General features: G+C 36.7%; 1 protein-coding gene across 1 annotated transcript; it reads left to right on the top strand.

Moving 5' to 3' along the window:
• Positions 1-1694: 1694 nt before the first annotated feature.
• LOC148938437 (protein CFDP2-like) lies at positions 1695-2279 on the top strand. Its single transcript, XM_089107791.1, has one exon. The coding sequence runs from the start codon at positions 1695-1697 to the stop codon at positions 2277-2279; it is 585 nt and encodes a 194-aa protein (XP_088963917.1).
• Positions 2280-13209: the final 10930 nt, after the last annotated feature.

Here is a 13209-nt window from a genome sequence, read left to right as displayed (position 1 = left end):
GTTAGTGCATCAAATATTGCAGAGTTGATGGTACTAATAGGGTAGGATTGTCAGCTTCGTCTTCTTTTTTTTATGACAAGAACATTAGGATATCCTTAGGGAAAAAGGGAATGTCATTGGAAGCGAATGTCAGCGGGACTGAAAAAACATGAGTAGAAAACAATGAAGTATTCAAGTAAAAACTCTTTTCAGCGAAATTCTTGTTGCTATGTCTAGTGCTCACTCAAAGCTCTGTTCTGGGTGTTTGGAACTATATTTACCCATTTAATCACAAGTATTCCATCGAAACAATTGTTTTCAGAACCCCAGCAGGTTTTTTGGCCACTTTTAGGAACTATAAAATTTAAGATTTTTCATTCCGTTCATAAAGAATATCATGTGTTCTGAGAGAATCTATATTTCAACTATGCGGGAGCTTTCTCGTAATAGGAACTATCGCAGTAGATGTAATTGCTCAGCTAAAAGCTATTCATCATTTAAAGGACTTGGTGACTTGGTGGTTACAAGCGCCCCCATATTCACAAGAACTGGATAAGCATTATGCAACAGTTTACTTCTTGAATGCTGGTGGAAAAAATATGAGCCAAAAGTATATCACAGTAACAAAGTTTGGTATACCTATGGTATTTGGTGCATGATCTTCTGGAACTAGACTCATAATTGAAACAAACAAATTTGAATTCAATATTGATCGTGGAAGCTTATCGAACTATAAGGAGAGTATTTTCTGATCTAACAGATGCTCTGGCAAAAGGGGCTTTTGGAGAAAGGGACGGCTTGTTCAGATAATCAAAAGACCCTCAGTCTAGTGGAGGAAAACAGTGTTTCATATTTACTGAGAAGAATGTGGCACGTCACAGCGAAGATAGAGCAGCTTTTAAAGGAGACAAATAAAAATTAACCTGCAATAAACCACTAGGAAATATATGACGCAATACAAATCTTTCAGAAGAAATGAAAAAAAGGAAGAAAAACATTTTGATTTTATTACCATATTACCTAGTTAGGATCATTAAGTTGCATAAAGAAGCTTTTTTGGACATTGCCGCCCGCCTATTATTTGTGAGTAAGAAAAGATGATACAGTGGATTTTAGGAAAACCCACATCTAAGTATCTTGAAAATCAGACAAGTAGGAGAAAACGAACTGAACTAATGTAATGGATATAGCTTCCCTGTTTTGAGGGGATAACCTGCAAATCACAGATTAAAAAAATCTAATTAATGAAATATCAATATTGCCTTTCATTAATGAAAGGCAATCAACTCCGCCTGTAGATGTACAGCCAGTCCCAAGCCTGGATAAAGGAGGAGGGTAGGGCGGTAGACAAGAAGCCTGCCCCCGGAAAAACAAGCCTTGTTATAGAAACGTTCAGCGAGAGCCACATGATACCAAATATGCAACCTGATGACGACCATGGACCGCCCCCGGACCCCTTGATGACGAGTTCAGACCGCCCCAGGACACGATTCTTAAAAGCAAATTGCCAATGAAACCTTGGTTTCTGGAACGTAAGGTCCATGGCTTAGCCCTCAAAGACAGAACAGGTCCTAGAAGAAATTGAAAGTTATGGTTTAGACATTCTGGCTCTGTCGGAGGTCCGTTGGACTGGTGCAGGAAATCAAAACCTTAAAAAAGGATGCCCAATCCTGCACAGTGGCACGGACAAAAAGAAAGAGGCAGGCGTTGCCATAATGCTGTCAAAATCGGCGTCTCGAACCCTCATGAAATGGACTCCTATAAATGAGAGGATCATCGTAGCACGTTTCGCAGGTAGCCAGGCAAAACTAACAGTAGTTGCATGCTATGCGCCAACTAATGATGCAGACGAAACCTCAAAAGACGACTTGTACAACACCCTGCAAGCCATTGTCAAAGATATCCCCCGTCACGATCTCGTGTCTTTTGTTGGTGATTTCAATGCCAAAGTGGGCAGCGACAAGTCATACTGTCCTGAAGTTCTTGGGAGACAAGGTCTCGGCGAAGTAAACGAGAACGGGACACTGTTAGTGGATTTTGCGATAACGAACGAGCAAATCATAGGAGGAACCTTTTTTCAACACAAAATCATAAATGGGTTTTCATGGAACTCCCCAGACGAAAGAACACATAACAAGATTGACCATATTTTGATCAACAAAAAGTGGAAGTCGAGCCTCCAAGATGTAAGAGCCTATAGAGGAGCCGACGTTGCTATAGACCATGCCTTGATGATTGCAAAGCTAGCTCTGAAGTTGAAAGCCACGCAGAAAATTCAAACCAAAGAAAGTCCTGCCTAGGACTCAGATAAACTCTCCAACACCAAAGTGCAACACGAGTTTACTAAGCAGGTAACAAAAAGGTTTGAGAACATGGCCCTAGACCAGGACCACGCTGTTAGCATGGAGAAAACTTGGACCACCCTAAAGGAAACCTATAAACAGGTAGCCAAATAAACAATTGGGCACAAAAAGCGACTAATAAAAATCGGACCATCAGATTCAGCGTATCAGAGAACCCTATTATAAAAGTTTCAAACTCCTATCTGTAAAAACGTTGATTTTTTTTGCCGACGAAAGATCCCAGATGCGTGTTTTTTTTCTGTTTTTTTTTCATGGGTAATCGTATCGACCGAAGGGTCATAGCATATTGCGGGAGGGCTCATTTGAACTGAAATTAAAAGTTCTAGTGTCATTTTTAAGTGACCAAAGAAATGAGGGTAATAAGACCCCCTTCCACGCTCATTTTCCCCCCAGGTCACTCGATCAAAATTTTGAGATAGCCATTTTGTCCGGCATGGTCGAAAAAATACAATATCTATGTCTGTGAGGATGATTTAATCCCCAGAGTCCCCAAAGGAAGGTCTGCAAGTTATGAACTTTGCCCAATGTTTACATATAGTATTGGTTATTGGGAAGTATACAGAAGTTTTCAGGGGGATTTTTTCTGGCAGTTGGGGGGGGGGGGGGGGGTTACGTGGGAGGATTACGTGGGTTGCGTGGGAGGATCTTTCCACGGAGAAAGTTTTCACGGGGAAAAGGACATTGATATGAAGGGAGCGCCGGATTTCCCAGCATTATTGAAAAAACTATCAGAAATTAAATTTAAAAGAAATTTTTTCAACTGAAAGTAAGGAGCAACATCAAAACTTAAAACGAATATGATTGAGTTTGTCAATGGCCTTTGTGATTAAGGGGCGATTCTTAAAGAATTGGAACAAAATTTGAACTTTAGTGTAAAATGCGAGATACATTACTAGGGGGCGAACCCCCTTTTTATACGTAATAAAAATATATGAAAATAGAAGTTCTTTATGTAAGTTAAATCGTAAGTTACCTGAGGTCAAAATTTTGAGAAAGCCATTTAGCCAAAAATAAAGTAAAATTAATATACAAATTTTTTTTATTATTCATGTACGGTGAGCCAAAATCTTGACTTACTTGTCTTATGTCCCATCCGTCCTTGAAGGTCCAAGTTCCTTTTGGGCCTCTTCTTTAACCAGTTCATTGATGTGCCTCCTGTAGGTACTTCTGTTATCGGCCAGGCGGCAGAGTTGTGGCAGGTTGTAAGGTGAAAAGTTTTCTTTCCATCTCTTCGGAGGGCGACCTCTGGGTCGAGAACCGTGTACTCGTCCATCGAAGGTTATCTTCGGGAGACGAGTGCTAGCCATGCGTTGTGTATGTCCAAGCCATTTGAGTTGTAGTTTTATTTTGTCAAGTATTGTAAATTTGACTTTCAGATTATGGAGAAGCTTGGAGTTGGAGATTATGTCATGGAAGGTGATACCAGCGATGCGTTGTAGGGATTTAGTTTCAAAGGCAGCTAAGCGGCATTGATCGTTTGTTTTAAGCGTTCAAGATTCACGGGCATAGATGGCGATCGGAATAATGAGGGAATAGAAGAGTCTCACTTTGAGAGTTGTTGTTAAGTTTTTATTCCTCCAAATGGGCATCAGAGCTTTAAAACTGGAGTTTGCAAGTGTCAGGCATCTCTTGATGTCTTTGAGTTGGTTGTTATCATAAGTAAGTAAGCTCCGAAGGTAGGCGAAGCCTTCCACCCACTCAATGGTACCTTCACCAAGCTGAAGGCTGAGATTTACCTGTGAATCGAATTTACGTGAACAGCGCATGGCTTTCGTTTTTCAGGTGTTTATTGCCATCCCGAAGAGGTTGGTGGACGAGTGAACGCTGTTAGCCTGAGATTGTAGATCTTGAAGGGACTCGGCTATTAGGACTATGTCATCAGCAAATGCCAGTTTGTCTATCACCACTTCTCCGACAAGGGCGCCGGGCGGATTATCTGTGAGTGAAAGGGCTGCAGTTAGGAAGATATTAAATAGCTCCGGTGATATTAGGCAACCTTGAAGTACTCTGGTAGAGGTTTTGAAGCTCTTGGTAAGTCTTTCTCTCGTCATGAGGTAGCTAATGAACTTCATATGCATGTTATTGAAAAGTGAGGTCACGTTGGATGGAATACCAAAGTGAAGAAGGATGTCCAATAGACCTTTTCTCTATATCTGATCGAAAGGTTGTTTAAAATCTATGAAAAAGTGGTAGATGTTCGGTCAAGATCACTCTACTTTTCCATAGCCTGCCAAACAGTGAATATCTGATCAAGTGTTGATCTATTAAGTCAGAAGCCGGCCTGGACTTCCAGAGGGACCATTGAGGACATGGGTCGTATGCACCTGAGTATGACTCTTGTGAGCATCTTGCTGTGTAGCTGGTAAGACGTATTGGGCGGTAGTTGTCGCAGACAGCTTTAGAGCCTTTCTTATGCAGGGGAATTATCGTAGCTTCGCACCAGGGTGAGGGGAAGTGACATTTTTCCGAAGCAGCTGTGGCAATTTTGTGGTAAAGGTCAAGGAGTGGTTTGCAGTTTACTTTCAGTAGTTCGGGCTGGATTCCATCGGGGCCGGCAGCCAAAATCAACGCTGCATTAATTCAAAAACGTTCAGAAATTAAATAAAACAACTAGTTTTCTTAATTGAAAGTAAGGAGCGACATTAAAAATTAAAACGAACAGAAATTATTCTGTATATGAAAAGGGCTCTCCGATCCTCAACGCCCCGCTCTTTACGCTAAAATTTGACTTTTTCTCACAACTCAACTTTTTAAAACAATTCTATGACTTTTAGGGGGGTCTCCCCCTTTTTTGAACATAAGACAAATTTTCTCTTTCACGTAACTTTTGGATGGGATAGATTAAACTTGATGAAACTTATATATTTGAAATCAACATTAAATCTGATTCTTTTGATGTATCTATTGCTATCCGTTTTTTAGAGTTTCGGTTACTATTGAGCCGGGTCACTCCTTACATACAGTTCGTTACCACGAACTGTTTGAAAAAGGTGGTACATATCTATAATATTAATTTGAAAAAAAAGCTTTTCAGTGGGAAGCAAAGAGCAAAGTTGAAACTTAAAACGACGAAAAACTATAACTTGACAGCCTATCTAACGTATATCAATAAAACTAGTGCAAATAAATGAACTGATGATATTTCTCTATGTTTGGAGGATTACAGAAAACTAGCGCTTTACTGAAAACACAAAAGCCAAGTATAAGAAACAAGAATATTGATTTAGGAGTCCAAAGTAAATTCGTGGCTTCACAGCAACAAACTAATCTATAAATATTTTCGTAGTCTTACAAGGGCTGTGATATCAGTAACTTTCAACATACAACTAAAATTATCTTAAAAACTTAGGCATAAAAATAATCAGTTTACAGTTGGTAAACAGCATAAAAAATAATTGATTGATTCATCGGGTAACATCCTGGTCTCACCTAGTATTACTCGAAACCAAGAACTTACCAACTTTAATATGGACTCTGGAGATCTAGTTATTTCTCTCTATAAAACGGAGAAATTCAAGTTGTGATCTGGGTTGCAGCAGCTGCAACCTAGTAAAGAGCAATCTACAGCCCATAGTAATCAAAAGTTGAAAAACGTGTTTAAAAAAAAACTCTCTAGTGAGAAAAAATTACCATTTGTCACTGAATCAGGAATGATAACTATTGTTTTGATTAATTTTACAGTAAAGGTTAATTGCAAAAAGAAATATATGGTGATTTCAAAAAAGAGCCATAGGTAGAACATTTCAAAATCTGTTCTTTTCTTGATTTTTTTTTATTTGTTTTTTTCTACCCCAGAAGATTTTCTGGCGGAAAATACGCCAGAACTCAGCTTGGAAAAATAAACTTTAATTTTTTGAGGTTCCATGATTTAACAATTTAAAGAATTCACCATAACAACCCGGAAATTCATGTTGAAAATTCAGCTTTTCCTTTGTAAGAGTACATTTTTCATGCAGAGGAAGAAAACACTACTTTTCTCCAGTATTTAGCCCTAGATAGAATATGAAAAATGGAAGAAAAGAGACTAACCGGTTCATCACTTTCAGCAGCTTTTCGATCAGTAACAGGTGACCTGGAACAATGATTATTGACAACATTATGTGTTTCTTCGGTGCTAATCAATGCACGAGGGCTTCTAGGAACATCATCCGCTGAATAGGACCTCACTCTACATTTTCTGTCTCTGGCTTGCTCAAGGAATTTATCCATGTCCTATTTAAATTCAAGTTTCTGAAGACACATTAATAATGTCAACAAACCACGGGAAAACAAGAAAATGATCAGTGAAAACAAGAATGGAACATATTTTAAAAAAAATACAAAAAAAGAGGACAAAATAATCCAGGCAACCTTACGCAAGAACATATACATAATGCCTTTTGGTCAATTAGACATCACCCTCATCATGCGCTGAAAACTTCAACTTAATACCCTAAGCCATTCCCGAGATGTTGCTGATACTTTTTTGACAGCCTGCATGCACATACAATATTTTGATTTAGTTAAATATCCCCTTAAAATTCGGTGATATTTTCTCTTTAATACCGCTAGCCTTGGTATTAGTAGTAGAAGCAGTAGCAATAGAAATAGTAGTGGTGGTATTATAAACATAGCATCTTTTGGTTAGTTCAACATCCCCCTTGAAATACCCTGGAATTTTCAACTTCATACTCTAAATAGTTCCCAAGATATTATTTATACAACCTTTTGACAACCTTCATGTACATAGTGTGTTTTTATTTGGTTCAACTTCCCCCTCAAAATTTCACTGAAATTCTTGCCTTAGCACCCTTAGCCTTAGTAGTAGTTGCCGTAGAAGTAGTAGGAATAATAGCAGTAGTAGTAATGGTAGCAATGATGTCAGTAGATGTATCAAAAGAATTAGCTTATTGTGCCGACTGAAAATATATAATAATCATTAAGTTTAGTGTTACCCATCAAAGGCTATGAGCCTGAGAAATATTACCAAATTTTCAAAAAAAGATGAAAAACACCCCCTTAAAGTCGAAAAAGGGAAATCACACCATCAAATTCAGCAACGAACCAGTGAACCCTACTGTAGAGGTTCGAAGCTCCTCTATAGAAATATGAAATTTTTCAGTTTTGCCACAAGAAGGATCACGGATTAATGTTTATTTGTTGTCGGTGCTTTTTCCAGGGTGATCATATTGAACCAATGGTAATAGAATGTCATGAGAAGGCTTGTTCAAACGAAAATTAAAAGATCTAGTGCCCTTTTTAAGTGACCAAAATCGGAGGACAACTAGCCACCATCCTCTACCCTTTTTCAGAGTTGTCTGATCAAAATTTTGAGATAGCCAATTTGTTCAGTATGGTTGAAAGGTACAATAAACGTGTCTTTAGAGATTGCATGACCCCTCAGAACCACCAGTGGAAGGGCGGCGAGTTTTGATATTTGCCCGTTGTTTAAATATAATATTTGTTATAAGGAGGTATACCGATATTTCCCAGGGGGGAAGGAGATCTTCCGGGGATGCATTTTTTTTTTTAAATCTCCAATTAGGATGGAAGTTTCTGGTAGTAACTTTTCAGGGGAAATAATACATAAGAACAATTCAGTTAAATTCTGGCATTTGAACTGTTAACACATAAGCTGGGTTAAATTTTTAAAACCCGTTTTGGATATTATAATTCCAATTTCAGTCATTGACCAGTTTTGAGCTATATTATCAGGTTTTTATGGAAAGTTTTTTTTAATTATGTCAAGCCCTATGAAATTCACATGCCCAGAGCGTAAACTTCGTGCCGCTAGTGGAACAGTGCAGTGTGGTCGCCTGTGGTCGGTGTCAACAGTGGTTTCATCCAAAGTGTATTTTTAACCATGCTGATCTGTGTTCTGTTTTATCTTGTATTGATAGGTCGTGTACTTTTGCTCATGCATCTTCAGGGTTGGAGCGTAGGTTTAAAACCCAACATTTTTTAGAGCGCTGCAGAAAGTATTCACGACCCCCCCTCCCCTAGTTCGTGTTCCATTCGACTTTCATTCTTATCCCCCTGCATACCCGATACAGAGCAGTATGCCTCAGGAATCCATCCCTCAAAACAATCCTCCGCCCCAGGTACTTATGCGTGTCCAGTCAGTCCACCCACCACAATTACTTTACTCAATTGGGACCATCCCAAACCCCCCCTCATATTCCTTCCAAAAATCCACTTCCTTTCAACTCCATTTAACTTTAAAATGCAAGTTTTTAAATTGTTATTAAAAACCAGTTTTTAATACAAGAAGGCTTCTTAGGAATCCAAATGAGCAAAAAAAAAAAAAAAAAAAAATCAATATCAAAGTCGCCCATTTCAACTTTTTTAAAAGTGACAAAACAGATATAGGCAAAGGGCATGATGAAAAAATTAAGCTTCTAAGTTCAAAGTTATTACCCAGATAACTGACGAATTTTGTGACACTGTATTTGAAGTTTTATATGCAGTAATGATCAATGAAAAAAAAAAAATGCTAATTTTGATAATTATTTATGTTAAGAATTCATAGCCTACACATATTTTCTATAAAGAAGCCAAAAAAACTTTATAATGCAAGTTTTTTAAATTGTCATTAAAAACCAGTTTTAATGCGAGAAGGCTTCTTAAGAATCCAAAAGAGCAAAAAAAAAAAAAAAAAAAAAAAAAAAAAAAAAAAAAAAATCAATATCAAGTTGCCCATTTCAACTGTTTTAAAGGTGACAAAACAGATATAGTCAAAGGGCATGATGAAAAAATTAAGCTTCTAAGTTCAAAGTTTTTACCCAGATAACTGACGAATTTTGTGATACTGTATTTGAAGTTTTATAAGCAGTAATGCTTGATGAAAAAAAACTAATTTTGATAATTATTTATGTTAAGAATACATAGCTAATAGATACTTCAACTACTCGTATTATGCAAGGTTTCTGAAATGCCACAGCCATTTTGTTTCTACCAGATTTCTATTTCTCTTGATGAATAACGAAGAAGACCATATACACCCATTTTAATTTGGCCTAGTTTTAAAGCATAGTGAGGCATATGTACAGTTCTTGCATGTTGACATGCTACTCAATATTTTTACATAGTAACTATAGCATTCTACATTTATGAATAAAACTGCTGTCTCAAAATTTAGAGTAGATGTTTCAACATTGAATGGGCTTGGGAGGAGGGCTACTTGCACTCTAATGTCTTTTGACTCTTAAAAAGAGCACTATAACTTTTAATTTCTAATCATTTTTTAAAATGAGCCACTGAACAATTCTCTATGATGTTCCAGTGCCAAGCTATTGGTGGAAAAGAATCTTTAATATTAATTATAATCCTTTTTTAGTTATTATGGGTTGGAAGTTTGTTCTTTACTGTATTTAACATAAACTTCTTATTTTTACAAGAATAAGAATTCTTATCATTACTTCTTTCACTGTTGTACAATTTTTTTTTTCTTAAATGGTGAAAAATAAACAGATTTGACAGCATTTATCTGTTTTCAAATAATCTATATATGAAAGTTAAACACAATCAGTCATCTACCAAAATGATACAAATAGGCAAATATTGAAAAATCCTAGGTTAAGGTTAGATTAGCTTGATGGCTTTAGGTGTTTGTATAATAAACGATTTTCAAGACTTGGAGAATAGACATAAATATTAAAAAATGCGATTTATAAACAAGGAAAATAGTGAGGTTAAATGTCCTTCCCCTGGAAAATAAGTTAACTAGGATTAATTTGCATTTTATGAAAGAAGAATTGTTTTCTTAACCTGTCTTTTTATGTAATGGAATGGTCATACATGTAAACCTAAAAAGGCACTGTATGTATTTCCATTTTAACCAGCTGGTTGATTAAATGGGATTCTTCAGAAGTTGATATTCATGAATGTGTCTGATATTTTGAAAAATTGGATAGATTTTAACCAAAATTTGCACACAGCTGTGATATATACACAGATTATCTGGCAGAAAGTGAAAATCCAGTATTTTCAACTTCACAACTTTGTTCCAGTGTTGACAAAACCCCCAAAACCGCGGGGGCAGGTGTTGCAAGTTATGCCCTAGGGGCAAATATGGTTCTTATGGAAGTAATGCTTGTAGAAACTACAGAGGGTTCATTTGATTGGAAATTGAAAGTTTTAGTTCACTTTTTAAGAGTCAAAAGATATCAGAGGGTAACTAACCCCCCTCCCAAAGCCCTTTTTTCCATAATGCTTCTGATAAAAATTTGAGATAGTCATTTTGTTAAAAATAGTACAAAGTTCTTAGTTCAAAGTATAACAGAAATTCATGTGTCAACACAACCCACCACGGCCCAGGGGCAGGTGTTGTAAGTTATGCCCCGGGGAGCAAATATGGCTCTTATAGTAGGAAAAATTGTATAAACTTCAGAGAGGGCTCATTTGATTGGACATTAAAAGTTCTAGTTCACTTTTTAAGAGTTAAAAGAGATTGGAGGGCAGCTACCCCTCCCCACCCCCCACCCCCAACGACCAGTTTTCCCTAAATGCATCAGATAAAAATTTTGAGATACAATTTTTTTTTAATAGTTCAAAGTTCAGATAACAAAACTCTGGTGTTGACACAGCCCCCAGGGGCAGGCATTGTCAGTTATACCCTGGGAGCAATTATGGTTGTTATGGAAGGGGTGCTTGTAAAAACTTAAAAGAGGGCTCATTTGATTGGAAATTGAATGTGGTAATTCATTTTTAAGAGTCAAAAGTTACCAGAGGGTATCAAGCCACCCCGCCTTTTTTCCATATGCATAAGATAAAGATTACGAGAGACATTTTGTTAAAAATAGTTCAAAATTGAGATAACAAAACTCTGGTGTCGACACTGCCCCCCAGGTTCTGGGGACAGGTGTTGTAAATTATGCCCTGTGGGCAATTATGGTTGTTCTGGAAGGGATGCTCATATAAACTTCAGAGGGCTCATTTGATTGGAACTTGAAAGTAGTAAATCACTTTTCAAGAATCAAAAGTCATCAGAGGATAGCTAACACCCCCCCCCCAAATCCATTTTTTTGTCATAGGCACTTCATATACAAGGGGTTGTCATATAAACTTCAAAAGGGGTTCATTCAATTGGAAATTGAGAGTTGTAGTGCCCCTTTTAAGAGTTGAAAGTGATCAGAGGGTAATTAGCCCCCCCCCCACCATGCCCTTTTTCTCCAAATACATCCAATAAAAATTTTGAGGTAGCCCTTTTGTTAAAAATAGTTTAAAGATCAAAAAAAAAACAGGATCAACACAAGCCTCCAGGGCCCAGGCATTGTAAGTTATGCCCTGGGGGCAAACTAGGTTCTTATAGAAGGGATCCTTGGAAAACTTTAGAGAGAGAGAGAGAGAGAGAAAGAGAGAGAGAGTAAGAGAGAGAGAAAGAGAGAGAGATAGAGAGAGAAAAAGAGAGAAAGAGAGAGAAAAAGAGAGAGAGAGAGAGAGAGAAACAGAGAGAAAAAGAGAGAGAGAGACCATACATGCAACCAAGTTTTTAGTATCCTTAAATACATCAGAAGTGCATAATAGGTACACCAACTAGCAAACAATGTCATCCATTCATTACAAAGATGATTAATCCTTGCTTACAATTCCCTCTCTTATTTTAAAACTGGCTTTTTCTTCAATTAGCCATGGCTAATTGTAAATAAAATCAAGTAATTGCGGGAATCATGCCATGGCTATTGTAGAAAAAGCCAAGACAGATAGTCTGGGTGTGAGGCAAATCTGTCATAAATGCTATAGATTAGCACTTTACTGAAACACCCAAAGACCAGTATAAAAAAAAAAAACAAGGATACTGATATGGGAGTCAAAATTTAGTACACAGCCTAACAACAACGCACTAGTCTATAATGCTTTTTATAGTGTTACAGCAGCTCAGACATATTTCCAGTATACAATTAAAATTAACTCAAATTTTAAGCATAAAAATTAATATTATTTTAATAGCCAGAAAGTCATTGAACAGCACAAATAGATAATGGATTGATTTATCAGGTAACATTTTGTTATCAACAGCTATAACATCAATAGTGAGAAATATACAATTTTAAACTCTAATAAACACTCTTTAGTGTCACTCAAAATGTAAAACAAATAAACTATAATATGAACTCCCAAAATCCTGCTGTTTCTCTCTATACAATGGAATATTTCAAGTTATGATACAAATATTAAAGCAAGTCTGTAGTTTTAATCCCACTTTTCACAAATTAAAAGAAAATTCTCTTCTTTAATGGCTATAAGGACAAGTTGTGAATGCATTGAGTTTGACCTCAAGTGAAAAAGCCCTGATGTAAACACTTAAAACCATTCTATTCAATTATTTGGTCAAAAGTATATGTTCCTTTAATGAAGGTTCTCAATACAGACTTCCAGTTTCTAACTACGGATTGCAATAGTCCTTTTTTAATGAATGCCTAAGGGCCACTCCCCTATAGAGTAAGTACACAAGTTTACAAAAATTTATTAAGTTGATATTTATACCCAATTGAAATGCAGTTAAAAATGAGCTATTATGGAAGATGAAATGTAGTTAGAGCTCTTGACTGGAGGAGCTGTAACAGCAGGATAGCCTGTGGCTTAGAGGGTCCTTTAAAAAAAAAAAAAAAAAATTTAACAGAAAGTTTTATTTTCTTTTTTTCAAACCCTCTGCTTTGGTAAAAAATTAGAAAGATTTTTTTCAAAAAACAGTTTTTCACAGAAAAGTAGAGGTACATTACACCAAAGACGAGTAGAAACAAATCCAAATAATAATTCAAACTTAAAACCAAGAGAATAACAGGTTATTTCTATAGGGATTTCAAAAAGTGAAATTTTTCCACAAAAAGTGAAGGGCTAAGCAAACAAAAGTCAAGCAGAAATAGACTCAAGCAATAATTCAAAATCA

Source organism: Artemia sp. Qi Xiang Cuo, unplaced genomic scaffold, assembly GCF_049724085.1.
Source record: "Artemia sp. Qi Xiang Cuo unplaced genomic scaffold, ASM4972408v1 HiC_scaffold_3293, whole genome shotgun sequence".
Taxonomy (NCBI): domain Eukaryota; kingdom Metazoa; phylum Arthropoda; class Branchiopoda; order Anostraca; family Artemiidae; genus Artemia; species Artemia sp. Qi Xiang Cuo.
Note: the sequence above shows the minus strand (reverse complement) of the source record. Positions and strands in the feature narration are given on the sequence as shown.